At 68.7% G+C, this 18,560-nt stretch overlaps 1 protein-coding gene across 1 annotated transcript; it reads right to left on the bottom strand.

Moving 5' to 3' along the window:
* Positions 1-7,260: 7,260 nt before the first annotated feature.
* SIK1 (salt inducible kinase 1) lies at positions 7,261-16,955 on the bottom strand. The gene is made up of 14 exons (XM_070073118.1): positions 16,820-16,955; positions 16,476-16,646; positions 14,952-15,068; positions 13,211-13,274; positions 12,958-13,119; positions 12,487-12,611; positions 12,284-12,407; positions 11,769-11,992; positions 11,530-11,679; positions 11,085-11,204; positions 10,253-10,469; positions 9,305-9,574; positions 8,992-9,172; positions 7,261-8,829 (listed from the first exon to the last, which is right to left on the bottom strand). Exons 2-14 carry the CDS (start codon positions 16,629-16,631, stop codon positions 8,460-8,462), a joined length of 2,280 nt encoding a protein of 759 aa, XP_069929219.1. The 5' UTR covers positions 16,632-16,646; positions 16,820-16,955; the 3' UTR covers positions 7,261-8,459.
* Between the last annotated feature and the right edge of the window lie 1,605 nt (positions 16,956-18,560).

Below are 18,560 nucleotides of genomic sequence, written 5' to 3'. Positions count from 1 at the left end.
GGGTAGCCTCGGGCAGAGGGTGCTGGAGGTGGCTCTGCTGAGGACAACCGACCATCAGCCACGGCGCCCGAGGCCCGGGCACAGCCAACACTGGCCCCTCGCCGCTGGGCTGTGACTGCCGCAGACTGGCAGCTCCCTCGGTGGCGCCTGTGTCCCAGGTGCTCCTTCCCGGCGACAGCACCCGAGGCTCTCGGGAGCCTTCGGCCCAGAACCGCAGGCGCCAGCCAGCCGGCACGGCGCTGGGCTCAGGGGCCTGGCCGGGAGGATTCCAGGCCCGCGTTGTCACGGTGTGGACACTCCTCCCCTCCCCCGCCCCAGGGCCGCTGCCGCCGCCTGCCAGGAGGGGTGGACGTGGCTCTGCCCTTGTGGCCCCCTCGGCCTCCACAGCCGCCCCGCCCAGCTCTGCCCCGGGGCAGCGGCCCTCACGGGGCACCATCTGACACTGCTGTGCCATCTGGCCCCGCCACGGCCCCGCCTCGGCCCCGCCTCCTCCACCCTCAGCTTCCTCTCCTGCTCGGCAAGCCCGTTGTGGTGCCCTGGGGGCCCTCACCCTGCTCCGAGTTCATGTGTGTGCATGCAAACACGTGTGTGCCTGCGCATGTGCGTGGGCGGGTGTGTCTGTGTGCCTGTGCAAACGTGCATGTGTGTGCATGCGTGTGGAACTGCCCACACCAGCAGCCCAGCTCCGGGTGAAGCCCCCAGCCTCATCCAGGCCCTCACTCCTCAGGAACGTGGTCCCAGGGGTGCATCTCACGGGGACTGAACCGGGGAGCCCGGTGGGAGGGGTCGCCTCCCCCGTGGCCTGCTCCCTGCAGGCCATGCCCTGGGGTCTCGGGGGCCTGGCCAGGAGCCTGGGGGTGGGAGGCCGGGGGTGTGGGCCGCTCGCCCGCCCAGGGCACTGACCACGGCTCTGGAAGGGAGCTGAGGGTGGAGGAGGCCGTGGCCTCCAGCGCCCAGACCCAGCCCCGCTCGCAGCTGTGCGGACGCCGCACTTCCACCCTGTGGGCAGCCACGTGAGCTCCGCTGTGAGCACCTGGGGAGGAGGAAGTGGCCCTGGGGCTGTCCGGGCAACGCAGCAGGTGTCCATGCTGCCCCGGGGCCCCTGAGGACCTGGAGGGCCACCCCTGCCCCCACCCTGCTGCCTCTGGGCCCTGTGCACTTGTGACTTCCTGCAAGGACGCCCCCCCTCCCCCCGAGGTTTCATTTCCCGTTGCCCTGAGTCGGAGGAACCACCTGCCCCCACCCAGGCGGGGGGGGGGGTGTCCTACCCAAGTGCAAGGGCAGACCAGAAGGGAGGGGCCAGGGGCCAGGGGAGGGCAGGGCCCCCCCACCACACTGCCTCGGGGAGCCGGTGCGGCCCCAGCCCCCAGGCCCCAGGCCCCCTCCTGCTCTCAGTGCTGGCCCCAGCCCCCAGGCCCCAGGCCCCCTCCTGCTCTCGGTGCTGGTCGGGTGGGGAGGGTGTGGGGGGAACCCTACAAAGGTTTGTCCCCAAGAAAAGGCAGCCAGGACCTCAGCCACCTCGACCAAGGACAGGAAGCTGCCACTGCTAAGACCCCGGGCCGCAGGTCTCCCGGGCTGGGCTCAGGCTAAGAGCCCTGACCATTTCCGACCATGGGGGAGGGAGCAGGGGGGCAGGGCGAGGCGCCCCAGGAAGCGGGGTGTCTGCTTGCAGACTTCTGTTTCGGGGCACTGTGAGGTTCTCGTCTTCACACAAGAAAGAATCCAGGCGTGAGACAGAGCGGAGTGATGAGGCTTCACTGGGGACGGGCCCGGTCAGGACGGAAGGGACAGAGAGCGCGCAGTTGCTGGGACTGGGGGAGCGAGGTCACGTGGCTGAGTGGAGGGACACACCTGGGCAGGCCAGGCGGGCGGTCAGCGCAGAGCAGAGGGCCGAGCGCCGGCGGTGGGGCTCCCTGGGTTTTTAAGGGCGTCTCTTTACCCCTCCCCCTCTCCTCCAGGACAAAGGGTGGGGAGTCCTGGCAGAAGGTGAAAATTAGCAAATTCCTCCCCAGATTCGCTGGCTCCGGGCAAGTAGGGGGGCTCCCCTAGGGCGTCTGGGAAGGTTTTAGTGCCGCGTCCTCAGGTCAGGAGCCCCTTTGGTCCTGAGGAGAGAGAATTCTGGGAGCTTTCCCCGGGGCAGGGCTGGGACCCCCTGGGAGGTCTCCAGGGCCCCGGGCAGGACTTTGGAGTGGGGGACGCTGGGCTTCGGGGCTTCCCCAGTGAGTGCTGGTCTTCAGCAGTCTCACACACCCAGGCCCGACCCTGACTTCCTGCCCGGCACCCTCTCCCTCTGCCCAGGATCCGGAGCACGGTCAGCGGGAGCGCAGTGCCGGCCGAGTCCGGCTGCTCCACTTCCTGTCCAGCTCCCTGCTGTGCCCTGGGAAGGCAGTGGACGATGCCCAAGTGCTTGGGCCCCTGCACCCGCGTGGGAGACCTGGAAGAAGCTCCTGGCTCCTGGCTTCGGATCAGTGCGGCTCCGGCCAGTGCACCCGTCTGGGGAGTGAACCCACGAATGGAAGACCTCTCTCTCTCTCTCTCTCTCTCTCAAATAAATAAAATCTTAAAAAAAAAAAAAAGATTGAATCTGGAACCCGAAACCTCCCACGAGAAGCTGCAGCCCCAGTGCCTCCAGCCCCTCAGACGTCACAGCAGGAGCGAGACGACTCGGCACACACAGCCAGTACGATGTGGAGACACGGAGAAGCGGATTCTAAACGTTTCTGCGGGAAAGAAAGAATCTGCAGGCGCAAAGAGGACAAAAGCAGAGCTGTGCGACGGACCCGGGGGATGGACGCCGTGCTGACAGAAGCGGCCAAGACGGCGTGCCCTGGCTGCAGAGCGCGCCGGAACCAGGGCTCGCCCTCCCGTGGGCCCCTGACTTCTCCCAGACCAACTCCGCGGGGGCACCGCAGGGGCTTTCCATAGGTGTTGCTGGAGCAACTGGAAACTCACAGAGAAAAAATAGCCCCCAGCTGCTGTCCCCCGGCGCAGGTGGATACAGGCAGGGCAGCAGGGTGGCCGCCCACAACCGAGAGCCCAGGGCCTCGGGGGAGCAGGAGGCTCTGTCCACGGCAGGCGAGACACGGGCTCTCTGTCTTCTTTTAATGATGTATTTATTTGTTCGTAAGACAGGGTTAGAGAGAGAGGGAGAGAGAGACAGAGAGAGGCAGAGAAAGAGAGAGAGAGAGACAGAGAGAGAGAGAGAGAGAGAGAGAGAGAGAGAGGTCTTCCACCTGCTGGTTCACTCCCCAGATGGCCACAATGGCCGGAGCTGCGCCGATCCAAAGCCAGAAGCCAGGAACTTCTTCCAGGTCTCCCACATGGGTGCAGGGGCCCAAGGACTTGGGCATCTTCTACTGCTTTCCCAGGCCACAGCAGAGAGCTGGATTGGAAGTGGAGCAGTGGGGACTCGAACCAGCGCCCATATAGGATGCTGGCATTGCAGGCAGTGGCTTTACCCGCTATGCCACAGCGCTGGCCCCAGAAGGCAAATGGTGCATTGACTTCCTAACAACCAACACCTCCAGGTCTTCATTCTTCACACGGAAGGCCACAGGTCTGAGAGGAGTTCCGTGTGTGTGCACATGGACACGCATGTGAACATATGCACATGCATGGACTTGCATGCACAACACACAAAGAAATCCTACAACTCGGGAATAAGAATGCAAGCAGACCCTTTATGTAAAGTTGGGAACAGAATGGCTGATGGCCCATTAACAGATGTCAAAGTCACAATGCCCTTAGGAAAATGCCAAACAGGGTCTCGGTAAGATACCACCCAGGCCAGCCACCGCCTGCAGTGCCGGCATCCCACGCGGGAGCCGGTTCAAGTCCCGGCAGCTCCACTTCTGATCCAGCTCTCTGCTGTGGCCTGGGAAAGCAGTGGAAGATGCCCACGTACTTGGGCCCTGCACCCTCACGGGAGACCCGGGAGAAGCTCCTGGCTCCTGGCTTCAGCATCCCCAGCCCTGGCCCTTGTGGCCATTTGGGGAGTGAACCAGCAGATCTCTCTCTCTGCCTAGCAAGTAAATAAATAAATCTTTAAACGAAGGTGCCATTAAAGCCATCAGAACACGCGTGCAGCTCAGTCTGCACAGATCATCATCTGCGCAGATGTCGTCACCTGCAGATAAAGGAGTCATGGGATCCGTGCACCATGGAATCCACATCGTGGTAAAAAGGAAAAGTGAAATTGTGACATTGCAACAAAATGGATGCGCCCGGAAAGCACCCCCCTTAGTGAAACACGCGGGTCCCCGGCAGGCAGAGACCTCGCGTGGCCCGGGTCCGGGTAACCCGGGGAGCAGCGGAAGCCCACCCGCGGCGCTGGACCTGGCTGCGTCCGCACTGCCCTACTGAGCGCAGGGTCACTCACAGTGCGCAGTTAACGGAAAACTGACCCTCGTATGAACCAGGGATGGGGGGGGGGCAGACTCACTCCTCCCTACCTGCATTTATGACCTGCACGAAGTGTGTATGCCTCAAATAAAAGGTTTCTAGGTTTAAAAACAAAACAACAGAACGTGTGCCATTTAAGACGTGCGAGCCAGGTGCTGGCGAGGGCGTGGGGCAGCCAGGAGCCCAGGCCTGGGGGGAGGTGGCCGAGCTGCTGTGGCCAGCTTCTCACCACCGCTGCACACGAGCTGGCCGCCCCCCCGACCCACGCTGGCCAAGAGGACTGAAGCCCGTCCATGCCGAGGCACGCACACAGGTTCCCGGCCCCCTCCACACCAAAGCGTGCATACACACATGTTCCCGGCCCCGTCCACTCTGAGATGCACACACACACATGCACACACACATGTTCCCAGTCCCCATCCACGCTGAGACCCGCACACGCACACACACACAATGTTCGCGGCAGCCAGGTTGCCCCCCAGTGTGCCACAGGAGTAACACAGACACCATGGACACGGCATGGAAGAGCTCCCGGGAGGGGCCCAGCCCACGCTCTCGCCCCCAACAGTCTCCCCCCGGCCTCCAGCCCCTGCACAGCCCAGCTCGGCCCCAGTGTGGGCGGCACCTGCAGAGCTCAGCTTAAGAAATGTCCGCCCAGTGCTCAGCGGGTCCGGCTCCCCCGGCCGGGACCGGTCAGGAGGAAAACTGAGAGGCCGGCACTTTGTCCCCACCCCCGCCGTCAGCTCCTCTCACATCGGACGAAGCACCCACCCCTCCAACCCCCCCACCACACCCTTGCTCCTCACCCTGCACACACACACACTCGTGCTTGGACACCAGAAACGCTTTAAAAATACTTATTTGAAAGGGAGAGAGAGAGAGAGAGAGAGAGAGAGAGAGAGAGAGGTCTTCCATCCACTGGCTCACTCCCCTGATGGCTGCAATGGCCAGGGCTGGGCCAGGATGAAGTCAGGAGCCAGGAGCTTCCTCCACGTGGCGCAGGGGCCCAAGCACTTGAAGCTGTCTTCTGCTGCTTTCCCAGGCCATGAGCAGAGAGCTGGATTGGAAGCGGAGTAGCCAGGACACACGGTGCGCAGGCAGAGGCCGTATCTGCTGCACCACAGTGCCAGCCCCAAGACTTCAAAACTTCAGGCACGGAAGAACCGGTCTGAGCCGGCCGGGGCTGCGGGAGGTTCCCGGCGCTCACCGGCAACTCCTCCAGGGAAGAGGGTGGGCACTCTCGCCGCCGTGAGCATCCTGCCCCCTCTCGCTGCCAGGTATGCCGGTGCCGGGTGCGGCTGGCAGGGCAGAGCGGAGGCACAGGTGGTCAAGCCATCGCCCGCTGCCTTGGGACAGGGAAGCTGCAGACCCAGGCATGTGGCCGTGACGGCCAGCGGGCGCCGGCCCCTGTGCAGCTCCGTCTTGCCCTGGCCGTGCCACACGCGGTCCCAGCTCCAGGCGCCTGGCTCAGAGGTGCGTTCGTGCCGGCGGGCCGTGCCAGTGCCAAGCCCCAGCAGGAGCAAACTCTTCCTCCACCGAGTCCTGCAGGAGGCGAGCCCCGGCACACGCTGAGGTGCGAGCAGATCGGCTAACGCAGGGCGGGCCCCTGGGCTCCCGAAAGTCCTGGACACGGAGGCCAGCGCTGGCATCACCGTGGTGTGGCCCAGGTTCCACGGGAACCAAGCAAGCTAGCCACGCCCGAGGCAGCCACGGGGTGAGCGTGGGCAAGGAACCGCCTCACTGGGGCTTCCCGGCGCCCAACGCTGGGGAGCAGGACGCGGCCGGAGGGCGGGCACGCTCCAGCTCAGCTCCCCTGGTTTCCAAGGCCCAGTGTTCCCGAGCGATGCCGCGAGGCCCCCAGGAGCCTGCAGAGCGACTCCAGCCCGGGCCCCACGCCCCTGGGGCAGGGGCAGGGCCTTCGCCCCGCAGCCTCCCCCTGAGCTAACTCGGGGTGCTCTGAGTCAGGGCGGCTGGCAGATGGGCCCCCCCCGGGCCTCTCCCCTGGGGAGCTGTGTCCGTGCCGTGCAGCACACACACCGTCCCGGATGAGCGGGTCTGAGTTTCCCATGGGGCGCTGAGCCGGCTGAGGCTGCTGGGTGTCCCGCCCTGCGTCCCAAGAACACGGCCGGCCCGGCCTGTGACTGGCGCCTCGTCCCCAGCGTCCTGGGGCCTCAGACACAGCGTTTCCTCTGTCCCCAAGGCTGACCCCAGGGCCACTCTGTCCAGACCACATCGTGGGCATTCACCCGCTAACAGCCGCCGGCATCGCGCCCGACTCCTTTTCCAGCTGCTGGGAGCGTGGGGCCCCGACACTGCCCTGGGCCCTGCCCCCCGCCTTCGTCCCCTCTGCAGCAGTGTGGGTGCCCGGGGGGGCGAGGGGAGCTGGGGAACGCCGCCCAGGCGTCGCTGGAAGTGGGGAGCCTGGCAGAGGCCAGAGAAGCCTGAGATTCCTCCAGGGCTGCGATCGATGTATTTGTTTACAGTTAGAGAGATCTTCCATCCTCTGGTTCCCTCCCCAGATGGCCGCTACAGCCGGGGCTGGGCCAGGCTGAAGCCAGGAGCCAGGAGCTTCTTCCGGGTCTCCCACGTGGGTGCAGGGGCCAAGCACCTGGGCCGTCTTTCACTGCTGTCCCAGGCCACAGCAGGGAGCTGCGCCAGTGCCCAGGATGGTGGAGTTGCGGGCAGTGGCTCAAACCGACTGCACCACAGCGCCGGCCCCCAAAGCCAGGACTCAGGGAACATTCTGGATCGTGGAGGACAAGGGGCAGCCGGGCCGGGGGCCTGCCCTGCAGCACACCTGCAGGACACGGCTCCCGGGAAAGGCACACAGCAGCAGCCAGGGACGACCAAGGCACACGGTCAAGGTTTCCCCAAATATTTTATTTAAATATTAAATTATAAAAGAAAACAACTAACCATTTGGCATACGTTTCTCATGTGAACATAAGAAATAAAATAACTCTGTTACGGTTAAAAAACAGAACAACTATGTACAACTCCACCGGGTCACGTAGTGTTTTTAAATAGGCTTGGGCGGCACAGCGCAGGCCGGCCCCGCGAGCGGACGCAGGGGTCCGCGCCTCCTCCGCGCGTCTCAGGACGGAAGTAAAGTGCTTGGCGCTGCGGCGAGGCCGGGCGGAGGCCCTGACCCGCGGCGCGAGGCTCCGGACAGATGAAGGCAAAGGGCCGCGCGGCGCCCGGGCGGAACCCACTCTCCCCTCCAGAAATCCCTGGGGTCCCTGCAGGGCCCGGCGGCGCCCTCCGCCCGCCCGGGGAAGCAGCAGCAGCAGCAGCAGGTGGGGGCCGCAGGGGCTCGGGCCGGGGACACCGCCCACCCGCGCGCCCGCCCTGCGCTCAATCTTTGGCTATTCTGAGCAGGGACCCAGGGCCCGTCTTCATGACCTGCGCCCAACACTGCGGGTGGGGAGTGGGCGGAAGGCACCTGGGCGGGGGGCGGGCCGCAGCAGCCCCCTGGTCGGGCCCTGCAGGCCGTGACCGAGCGCCCCTGGTCCCCGCGGAGCATAGCGAAAACGAAAACCAAGCAGTGTGTGTCCCCCGCTCCTGTGCCCAGGCGGCACCTGCTCCCAACAACAGCCCCCCCAGCCCACTCCCCGGCCCCGAGTATTGCACAACCCCCCACCCTGCCCGGCTCCTCCGGAGGCGGGGACCCCCAGCCCCGAGCACCCCCGGCGCGCAGGTCCACTCTGCCACCACCACGGAGACGCGAGTTCACAGTTTTCAGGAAAGCGTAAAGGTTCCAGAGCTGGAGACGTGGCGCCCTCGCCTCCTCTGGGGGCGGCGACGCCAGGCCCGGCCCCGGACCCCCGCTCCCGGCCGGCTGCCTGCCCCGCCATCATTATTTTTCTTCAGAAAGTTCTAGTCCCTACTCATCGTTGAGGTCACTCAGTGCAAGGAAAAAACAAAAAAAAGCCAACACAGCTAACGTATTGCTTGGTTTGCTTCTAGAAAGTTCTTGGCTTTGAGTCCAAAAACACGTTCACATACTCAAATTATTGCTTGGAAGTCGGTGGGCCGTGAGGGCGCGGGCGGGCTGGCCCTCACTGCACCAGGACGCAGGTGCCCAGCGGCCCGGAGGTCAGGTCCTCCATCTCGCAGTCCCCCTGCGGCAGCCCCAGGGGCTCACACGCGGGCGCCAGCCGGGCGAGGAGCGGTGGACACGCGGCGGGGAGGGCACTCGGGCCGGCGCCGATGCACAGGTGCACATCCAGGAACCGCGCAGCGGACGCCACTGGGGACACGGCCGGCAGCAGGCGGCTGGGCAGCAGCGGGAGCCCGGACAGCAGCAGGCCGTCCGCGGGGGTGAGCGCGTAGGGGGCCGGGGCCAGCTGGGGGGCCTGCTGGGGGGCCAGCTGGGGGGCCTGCTGGCCGCTGGGCGGGGCCACGGGGTGGTGTTGTAACTGGAGCAGCCTGCGGAGACATGGGGCGGGGCCAGGTCACACCCCCGCTGTGCAGAGGGCCCGCCCAGCCTCACGCAGCCCTGCACGGGCTCCCCGCCTCGCTGCTGCCCCTGCCCACCCCCACAGCCACGCGGGCCCGTCCCCCTCCCCACGCAAGAGGGGCGGGGCCTACCTCTGCTGGTGCAGCACCTCCCCCAGCAGGCCCCTGCCCTCCTGCAGGCCTGGGCTCTGGGCAGGGGTGCGGCCAGCAGAGGCCGGGCACACCTGGCGCGCCAGCCCCTTGATCTTGTTCAGCCCCAGGAAGCCCTTGGCCCTGGCACTCTTCCTCAGCTGCTGCCGGAACGCCTTCAGCCCTGCGGAGACAGAGGCGTCGGTGGGGTGGCCGGCTCTCCCCGCCCAGGACCCAGGGCTCGCCGGGCAGGGCCGTGCTGGGGCGGCCGTGGGGCAGCCCAGGGAGCGTGGGACAGGCACAGAAGGGCCCTCACCTTGAGTCAGCGAGGTATCCGACGCCCTCCGGCCCTCCTGGAAGCTGACGGGGAGCAGCATGGCCCCTCCCGGGCCCCCCTGAGCCTGCAGCATGGGTGTGGCCGACTGTGCCCCCAGGAACCGCGAGTCCAGCCGGAGCGGTGAGCAGGTGCCCGGCAGCCCCGGGGCAGCCATGCTGCCGCCCAGCGCCGCGAGGCCCTCCCGCAGGCAGCTGTCGGAACTGGCGCCCTCGCAGGGGCTGGCCGCGGCGGAGGACGAGACCACGATGCCTGGGGAGGAGACGTGGATCGCTGGGGGTCACGCTCAGGCCATAGCAAGTGGACAGGCCACATGGCAGCCCCAACCCTGCCTTCACCCTCACAGAGAACCACACAGCAAGTCACGGGGGTGTGCACACGGGCCAGGCCACGGATGACCCTGGGTCACGGGGACATGCATATAGGCGCAGACCACGGGTGACCCTGGGTCACAGGGGTGTGCACATGGGCCAGGCTACAGGCGACCCTGGGTCACAAGGGTGTGCACACGGGCCAGGCTACAGGCGACCCTGGGTCACGGGGGCGTGCACACAGGAGCAGACCACGGGCGGCCCTGGGTCACAGGGGCGTGCACACAGGAGCAGACCACGGACGACCCTGGGTCACGGGGGCGTGCACACGGGCCAGGCCACGGGCGACCCTGGGTCATGGGGGCGTGCATATAGGCACAGACCATGGGCGGCCCTGGGTCACGGGGGCGTGCACACGGGCCAGGCTACAGGCGACCCTGGGGCCGAGGACCTGCCTTCTCGGTGCCCGGCACTGTCAGGGTGAACCCTGGTGTAGGCTCAGCCGCAGCTGCCTGCACCACAGCGCCCACGCTCACTTCAGCGTGACCCAGAATCTCAGGGAAGGGGGTGGCAAGTCCCGAGACCCCTCCCAGAAGGGGCTGCCCTCGGGGACACTCACAGGGCGGGGTGAGCGGGGAGAAGTGGGCGGAGACTTCGGCCAGCGTGTGCCTCCGGCCTGTGCCACCGGGCAGGGCCGCCCGGGCCTCCAGCTCCTCCTCCAAGCCCCGGCCCTGCCCGGCCTCCTCGCTGATGGCCGCGTCCAGCAGGCTGCTGGGGGACACGGGACGGTGCTGGAACATTCCGTTGCAGTTGGCATCCACCGGGAAGAACAGGGGCTGGATGGAGAGACACACACCAGTGACTTCCTGGGTCCTGGCGGGGGGCGCCCCGAGCCCGCCCTGAGCCCGCCCTGAGCCTGCCCCAGCCCGGCCCGAGCCCGCCCTGAGCCTGCCCCAGCCCGGTCCAAGCCCACCCTGAGCCTGCCCCGAGCCCACCCCGAGCCCGCCCTGAGCCTGCCCCGAGTCCGCCCTGAGCCTGCCCCAGCCCGGCCCGAGCCCGCCCTGAGCCTGCCCTGAGCCTGCCCGAGCCCGCCCTGAGCCCGCCCTGAGCCTGCCCCAGCCCGCCCTGAGCCCGCCCTGAGCCTGCCCCAGCCGGCCCGAGCCCGCCCTGAGCCCGCCCTGAGCCTGCCCCAGCCCGCCCTGAGCCCGCCCTGAGCCTGCCCCAGCCGGCCCGAGCCCGCCCTGAGCCCGCCCTGAGCCTGCCCGAGCCCGCCCTGAGCCCGCCCTGAGCCCGCCCTGAGCCTGCCCGAGCCCGCCCTGAGCCCGCCCTGAGCCGCCCCGAGCCCGCCCTGAGCCCGCCCTGAGCCTGCCCCGAGCCCGGCCCGAGCCCGCCCCGAGTCCGCCCTGAGCCTGCCCCAGCCCGCCCGAGCCCGGCCAGGGGCACTCTCGCACCTGCAGCGAGCTGTGGAGGTCGTAGTCCGGCTCGGCCGGCAGGACCGACGGCGCTGGGGCCTGGGGCTGCGGGCACAGCAAGGACGGGAAGGGGCCGACGGCAAGGACTCCCTGGGGCGCCTGGGGCCGGCACAAGGACAGCGTCAGCATCAGGCGCGGCAGGCTCCGGCAGCCGCGGCCAGCGGCGTCCAGGGCCAAGCTGGCTCCCAGCAGGTGCGTGGGAAGCCAGGCTGGGGCTCAGATGCCATCCCCCACCCCAGGCCACGTGCGTGGGTGCATGCGTGCGTGGGTGTGGCCCCCAGCATGTGACGGGGACACATGGGAGCCAGAGGCTCGGCCTGAGTGTCACTCCCAGGCGTGTCTGGCAAGGGATTCACAACTCAAAGGTCACCACCCAAGGGAGCTGGCCGGCGCGGGGCCGCAGGTGCGGGAGTCCTGCACTCACCTCAAAACCGCCGCGGTCCGAGCCGCCGGGGCCCTGCGGCCTGCTGGGGCCGGGCCGGGCGGGGCCGGGGCCGGCGTGGTACTCCCTGAGCCGCTCGAGGAGGAGGTAGTAGATGGCAGCGAAGTGATTGTAGCTGCTGTTCTGCAGGGACTGCACGAGAGGCGGCGTCAGCAGGGCCCCGGGGGGGGGGGGGGCAAGGGCGCCCCGTGGGGCGGGGTGGGGGTGAGGGCCGGGCTCACCTCCACCGTCCTGTGCCGGTCGATGCCCAGGGTCTGCATGAGGCCCAGCACCTGCTCGTCATAGTCGCCCAGGCCGGAGCCGTAGCTGTGCGCGGCCAGGGCGGCGTCGGCCCCCCGCGGCAGGGCGGGGTCGGCCTGCATCCACCGGTGCTGCCAGATCTGGGCGATGCTGATGCGCTTGGCCGGGTCCACCACCAGCATGCGGCGGATCAGCGTCTCGCAGTCTGGGGAGAGACGCCCGCTGAGCCCAGGTGCGCCCTCCCGGGCGGCCCCTCGCCCAGCCAGCCCATGAGGGACGTTCCCGGAGCCCATGCCGCCCCCCACCCCCCACCGCCACGGGCTCCGACCGGCCACCCTCCGGGAGCCCAGGCCCCGGCAGAGGACACGCTGCAGCCCTGCATGCGTGTGCGGCGGCCAGCGGAGGCCTGGGCACCTGCCCGGCACAGGCACGGCTGCCCCGGCCGCCCCCTGGTCCCCGGGCCTGGGTCCCAGACAGGCTGGTGTCGCTCACCCACCTCGCGACATGAAGAAGGGGATGCGGAAGCGGCCCTCCAGCACCCGCTGCCGCAGGCTCGGCAGGGTGGGGCCGTCAAAGGGCAGCGAGCCGCACACCAGCACGTAGAGCACCACGCCCAGGCTCTGCGGGAGCACACGGCCCGGTCAGCGCCCACCCTCCCGGCATGGCCGGGCGCGTGGGCTCTGCAGCGCGGGCTCCTACCCAGATGTCCAGCTGGGGGCCTTCGTACTCCTTGCCCTCAAAGACCTCTGGGGCTGCATACGGGGGGCTCCCGCACCACGTGGACAGAGGCTCCCCTGGGTTGTAGAAATTTCCAAATCCGAAATCTGGGAGGCAAGGACGAAGACAAGTGAAGTTACGGTGGAGTGCAAGAGCTGTGGCTCCCTGCTCCCGGCTCCCAGCGCCACGGGGCTCCCGGCGCCATGGGGCTCGGGGCTCCCGGCTCCCAGCTCCCGGCTCCCAGCGCCACGGGGCTCCTGGCTCCCGGCTCTGGGCTCCCGGCTCCCAGCGCCACGGGGCTCCCGGCTCCCGGCTCCGGGCTCCCAGCGCCACGGGGCTCCCGGCTCCCGGCTCCCGGCTCTGGGCTCCCGGCTCCCAGCTCCCTGCTCCCGGCTCCCCACCCCCAGCTCCCGGCTGCTGCTCCCGCTCCCGCGCCCCAGCCGGGCCTCCTGCCTGCCAGCTTGATGTCCATGTTGGCGTCCAGCAGCAGGTTCTCGGTCTTGAGGTCCCGGTGCACTATGCGGCGGTTGTGGCAGTACTCCACGGCCGACAGGATCTGACAGAACTTCCTCCGCGCCTCCTTCTCGCTCAGGTGCCCGTGGGAAGTCAGGTAATCTGAGGAGCGACAGCGCAGGGCTGAGCCCCCAGCCGGTGCCGACCAGAGCGCACGCGGGAACGCCAGCCGACCGACCGGGGCGAGCCTTACCGAACATCTCCCCGTTCTTGGCGAATTCCGTGACAATGTAGAGCATGTCCTTTGTTTCCATGACCTGAGGAACAGACCCGGCACCGAAGCCACGGTGTGAATGACCGTCCAGCCCGGGCGGGCTTCAGCCTCCCCAGACACGTCCGATCCTTCCTTCAGAAAGGGGAGGGAGCGAGCAGCTCCCACAATCATGAAACCAGGGGTCCGGACGGAGGAGGAGGGGAGGGGCTCCCCCGGCACCTGCCACGCTCAGGGCTCCCAGGCTTGTCCCCAGGTGCCTCACTGAGCCGCAGGTAAAGGACCCCACCCCGGCCCTGCTGACGAGACACGGCCCACGAGGGCCGGGCTGCAGGCTCTGCGTGGCAACTGCACATGCGTGGCACCGGCGACAGCCAGGCACTACACGCCCTGCAGGTCATGATTCTGTGAGCTTACAAGAGACTCAAGATAGAGCCAGTTAAGTGCAAGGTGAAGCTCAAATCTTTGGTAGCCAAGGAGGTAAAGACCAACTCCTAACTGTATTTTAAGATACTTTGGGGGAAGGGGGGAGGGGGAGGGGGAGGGAGGGAGCGCGCAAGCGAGCGCATTCTTATGGGAAAGGCTGGCTGGTGTTGAAGCACAGTGGCGCCTTCACAAGGAGCTACAAGCCAAGGGCTTTCGTGTCGTAAGTCTGATAAAGGCGTTTTAAATTCCAGCAGTCCAAGAGGAATTTTAACTGCCCGCTGTGGCAGCACGACCAAAACGACCACTGCCCGTCCCTGCCATGGTGGAAGACGGGAATTAGGAGTCCCCGCCCCTGCCTTTCTGTTTCTGAAACCTACAGGAGAGAACACGGCGCCCTGGTGCTGGGCCGGGGCCGGGGCCGGGGAGCAGACGGACGCCCACCCTGCTCCCGCTCGCAGCCAGATTCCAGGCCCTCGGAGCGGCGGAGACTCCTGTCCAGAAGGGCCCTGTGACACCGGCCATGCACAGTGGCCAGGGCAGCGGGCGGCCCCCGGCTGGGCTGCAGCCTTCCAGCAAAGCCCACGCGCAAACATCTCAGGCCGCTGGGGAGGACACGGGGTGGGCACCTCCTCCCCCAGGCAGCTGGGGAGGGGCAGAAAACAGCCGCTCCTGCTCCGGGGCGCGGAGACCCCCAACGTGTGCCACTTTTGTGGGGGGAGAACCCAAGACCCCAGCTCTCTGTACGGCCACAGGGTCCCCGCAGCCCGGAGACCGTGCACACTTGGCGTCCCTGGGTCGTCTGGTCAGCCGGCGGAGGAGCACTGGGCACTGCACACGGTCACTCCTCTAGGGGAGGCACCGACGGCATCATGTTACTGCCCTGAAGAAGCCGGCACTCAGCTCCCAGGGACAACTTACTCCACTCAACCCCAGAACCGCCGGAGCCCGCAGCCGCCCGGGAGCCCACCCTCGCGGCCTGAGTGACAAGCGCCCTGCCGGGGAGTCTGAACGGGAAGTCTCTGGCTACCAAACACTGACCTGAGCCAGGCTGACAACGCACCTGCAACAAGGTAGCAGGCTAACTGCCCAGCAAGGTAACAGGTTAACAGTTGCAACAAGGGAGCCGCTAACTCCCCAACAGGCAGCCGGCTAACTCCCCAACAAGGGAGTCTGATAACTCCCAACCGGCGGCAGGAACTGCCCTGTAGCCGGAAATCTGTTTCCACGCACGAGCAGGAACACATGAGCGCCTTCCCGCACCGGCTCCGCGTGGCTCCGCACGGCAAGCCCGGCTCACCTGGTACAGCTTGATGATGTGTGGGTGGTCCAGCAGCTTCATGAGCTGCACCTCCCGGTAGATTTTCTCCAGGTTGCTGGAATCTAACCGTGTCTTATCGATAATTTTTATTGCAACCTACAGATCACAAAGACAAAGGGGATTTTGCTTAAAAAAAAAAACCTCCCTAAACAATCTACGGGTTCCGATTTTTCCCAAGTTAATTCCCTCAAGTGCTTTGTGTCCTCAAAGGGTCACAAAAAGTTGGGGTGGCAGGAAAGCACCCACAGAAATTGCTGAGGGCAAGCGGGCTACGGCGCCCCCAGCCACACACCCCCCCTCCCCGGGGCCGGGGTCCACCCGCGGCGCCCCCAGCCACACACACCCCTCCCCGGGGCCGGGGTCCACCCGCGGCGCCCCCAGCCACACACACCCCTCCCTGGGGCCGGGGTCCACCCGCGGTGCCCCCAGCCCCCCCCCCACACACACCCGGGGCCGGGGTCCACCCGCGGCGCCCCCAGCCCCCCCCCCCACACACACCCGGGGCCGGGGTCCACCTGCGGCGCCCCCAGCCACACACACGCAGACCCAGGGTTGGGGTCCACCCGCGGCGCCCCCAGCCACACACACCCCTCCCCGGGGCCGGGGTCCACCCGCGGCGCCCCCAGCCACACACACACACACACCCGGGGTTGGGGTCCACCCACGGTGCCCCCAGCCACACACACACACACCCGGGGCCGAGGTCCACCCGCGGCACCCCAGTAACACACACCGCACTCCGCGGTCGGCGTCTGTCCACCGTGCCCCCAGCCACACACACCCCCCTCCCCGGGGCCGGGGTCTGCCCGCGGTGCCCCCAGCCACACACACGCAGACCCAGGGTTGAGGTCTACCCGCCGCACCCCTAGCCACACACACAGCCCCGGGGTCGGGGTCTGCCCGCGGCGCCCCCAGCCACACACACACACACACACACACACACACCCGGGGTCGGGGTCTGCCCGCGGCGCCCCCAGCCACACACACCCGCCTCCCCGGGGCCGGGGTCTGCCCGCGGTGCCCCCAGCCACACACACGCAGACCCAGGGTTGGGGTCTACCCGCCGCGCCCCTAGCCACACACACAGCCCCGGGGTCAGGGTCTGCCCGCGGCGCCCGCAGCGACACCCCAGGGTTGGGGTCTGCCCCTGGCGCCCCCAGCCACACACACACACACACACAGCCCCGGGGTCGGGGTCTGCCCGCGGCGCCCCCAGCCACACACACCCCCCTCCCCGGGGTCCGGATCCACCCGCGGCGCCCCAGCCACACGCACACTCCACTCTGGGGTCAGGGTCTGTCCACCGCGCCCCCCAGCGATACACACACACCCCCGGGGTCCACCCGCGGCGCCCGCAGCGACACCCCGGGGTCGGGGTCCGCCCGCGGCGCCCCCAGCCACACACACACACACACACACACCCGGGGTCGGGGTCCGCCAGCGGCGCCCCCAGCCACACACACCCCCCTCCCCCGGCCCGGGTCCGCCGCGGCGCCCACGCACCTGCGACCTCGTCACCCGGTGCCGCGCCAGCTTCACCACCGCGAAGTTGCCTTTGCCCAGGGTCCGCTCCACGTCGTAAAAGCCCACGCGCAGGGGCTTCTGCGGGCCCTGGCCGGGGCCCGCGGGGGCCGCGCCGAACTCGGACATGATCACCATGGCTCCGTGCCGCACCTGCGGCCGCCGAGGGCGCGCTCAGCCCGGGGCGCCCTCCGCGCGCCCGCCCGCCCGCCGCCGCGGTCGGCTCCCTCGCGACCCCCGGCTGAGCCCCGCGGGGCGCGCGGATCCGCACCCGCGCCCCACACAAAGGGCAGCCCCGCGAGCGGCCGCGACCCCCGCGCGCGCACCTGCGGAGCCGCGGGGACCCCTCAGGCCGCGCCGCCGCCGCCGCCCGCTCCGCCGCCCCGGCGCCCGCTCCTCCGGCCGCCGCCGCCGCCCGGCCCGCGCCGCATGTCAGCCCGGCCCGCGCCGCCGGCCGCACGCGGCGCCCGGCCCCGCCCCCGGCCCCGCCCCCGCCAGGTCGCTGCCTCCCATTGACGTCGCTTTGACGCCAGAGCGACGCGCGGCCGAGCGCCGGGCGGGGGGCGCGGAGATCGGGCGGTTGCCAAGAGACGGGCGGCTCTGACGCGCGCGCGGCCGCGGCCGTCGCCCTGGCGACCGCGGGCGGTGACGTCAGGGGCGCCGGCGCCCTGGCCGCCCGCGCGCCCCCTGCCGGGAGCGGCCGCGCCTGCCGGGACGCGTGGACGTCGCGGGTGCTCCACGCGAGGGTCCGGCAGCTGTGGGCCCGGGTCTGGTTCCGCGTCTGCGCTCGGGTCGCCGGCCTGCAGGGTGGGCCGGGGGCTGCGGGAGCCCCGCGACGCCGCGCCCACAGCCTCTGGGACGGAGCCTGGCAGTTTGGACGCTACACGCGTGGGAGACGTGGTCCAGCGTCTCCCGAGGCCGCCAGCCGTGCGTGGCCGAGGGTGTCCCGGCTGCGCAGGCGCCCTGGGCGCGCCAGGCAGACAGGTGCGGTCCCGGCCAGACAGGTGCTCCTCTAAGGGCCTTAGCCGGGGCGGGAGGCACCCGGAGCCCTGCTGCGGGGCAGGCCCTGCACTGTCCAGAGGGGATACGGGGCCCGGGCGCACAGAGAGGACGAGGCTGGAATGCGCTGGGCCTGGGTCAGGTGTCCCTGCGCAGGAGGGGCGGGCCCAGAACCGGTCTCGGGACACCCTTTGCCCCGGGGGGTCGCCCGGTGTTATGGCCCCGGAGCAGTGTCCGTCTGCACAGGTCATGGTCCAGGAGCAGGGGGTGTTCCGGTTCCCTGCAGGTGGCCTGCTCAGGGCCGCTGGCCTCCGCTTCCAGGGGACGCTGCTTGCCTGTCCCTGGGCCTGACCACACTCACAAGCCCGGCCCTTACTGCCACCTCTTAGCTCTGCCCCGGAGCGGAGAGCGGTGTCCAGGGAGCCGGCTGCCCTGCCCAGCCCGGGTCCAGCCAGACCCCTTCCCAAGGCCTCAGGTGCGTGCAAACGCGTGGCTGCCTGTGCGGACACGGTGCCGGCTCCGAGTCGACCCGCGGCCCAGCGCTGGCCAGAGGTGGCCACGGCCCCACTGCCCTGCCCCTCCCCAGCTCCTGGCCCTGAGTAGCCCTGAGCCCGAGGTGAGGAGCCGGCTCTGCACAGCAAGGCAGGAGCTGGAGCAGAGGGTGGGCCTCTCCCTCCTGGCTCTGCCCGGCCCTGGCCCTGTGACCTGTGTCAGTGCCCTTGGCCCCCGCCTGGCCCTGGCCCCCTGGGCCTGTGTCCAGTGTCCTTGGCCCCCACCAGACCCTGGCTGTCCTGAGCCTGTGTTAGTGTCCCTGGCCCCCTGGGCCTGTGTCCACTGTCCTTGGCCCCTGCCAGGCCCTGGCCCCCTGGGCCTGTCAGTGTCCTTGGCCCCCGCCTGACTCTGGCTGTCCTGGGTCTGTCAGTGTCCTTGGCCTCCTGGGCCCTGCCCCCTGGGCCCGTGTCAGTGTCCCTGGCTCCTGCCTGGCCCTGGCCGTGGCCATCCTGCACCTGTGTCAGTGCCCTTGGCCGCCGTGTGTGCCCTTGGCCCCCAGAGGCTGTGTTTCCTTTG

The sequence above is a fragment of the Oryctolagus cuniculus genome, chromosome 4, assembly GCF_964237555.1.
Source record: "Oryctolagus cuniculus chromosome 4, mOryCun1.1, whole genome shotgun sequence".
NCBI classification, from domain to species: domain Eukaryota; kingdom Metazoa; phylum Chordata; class Mammalia; order Lagomorpha; family Leporidae; genus Oryctolagus; species Oryctolagus cuniculus.
Note: the sequence above shows the minus strand (reverse complement) of the source record. Positions and strands in the feature narration are given on the sequence as shown.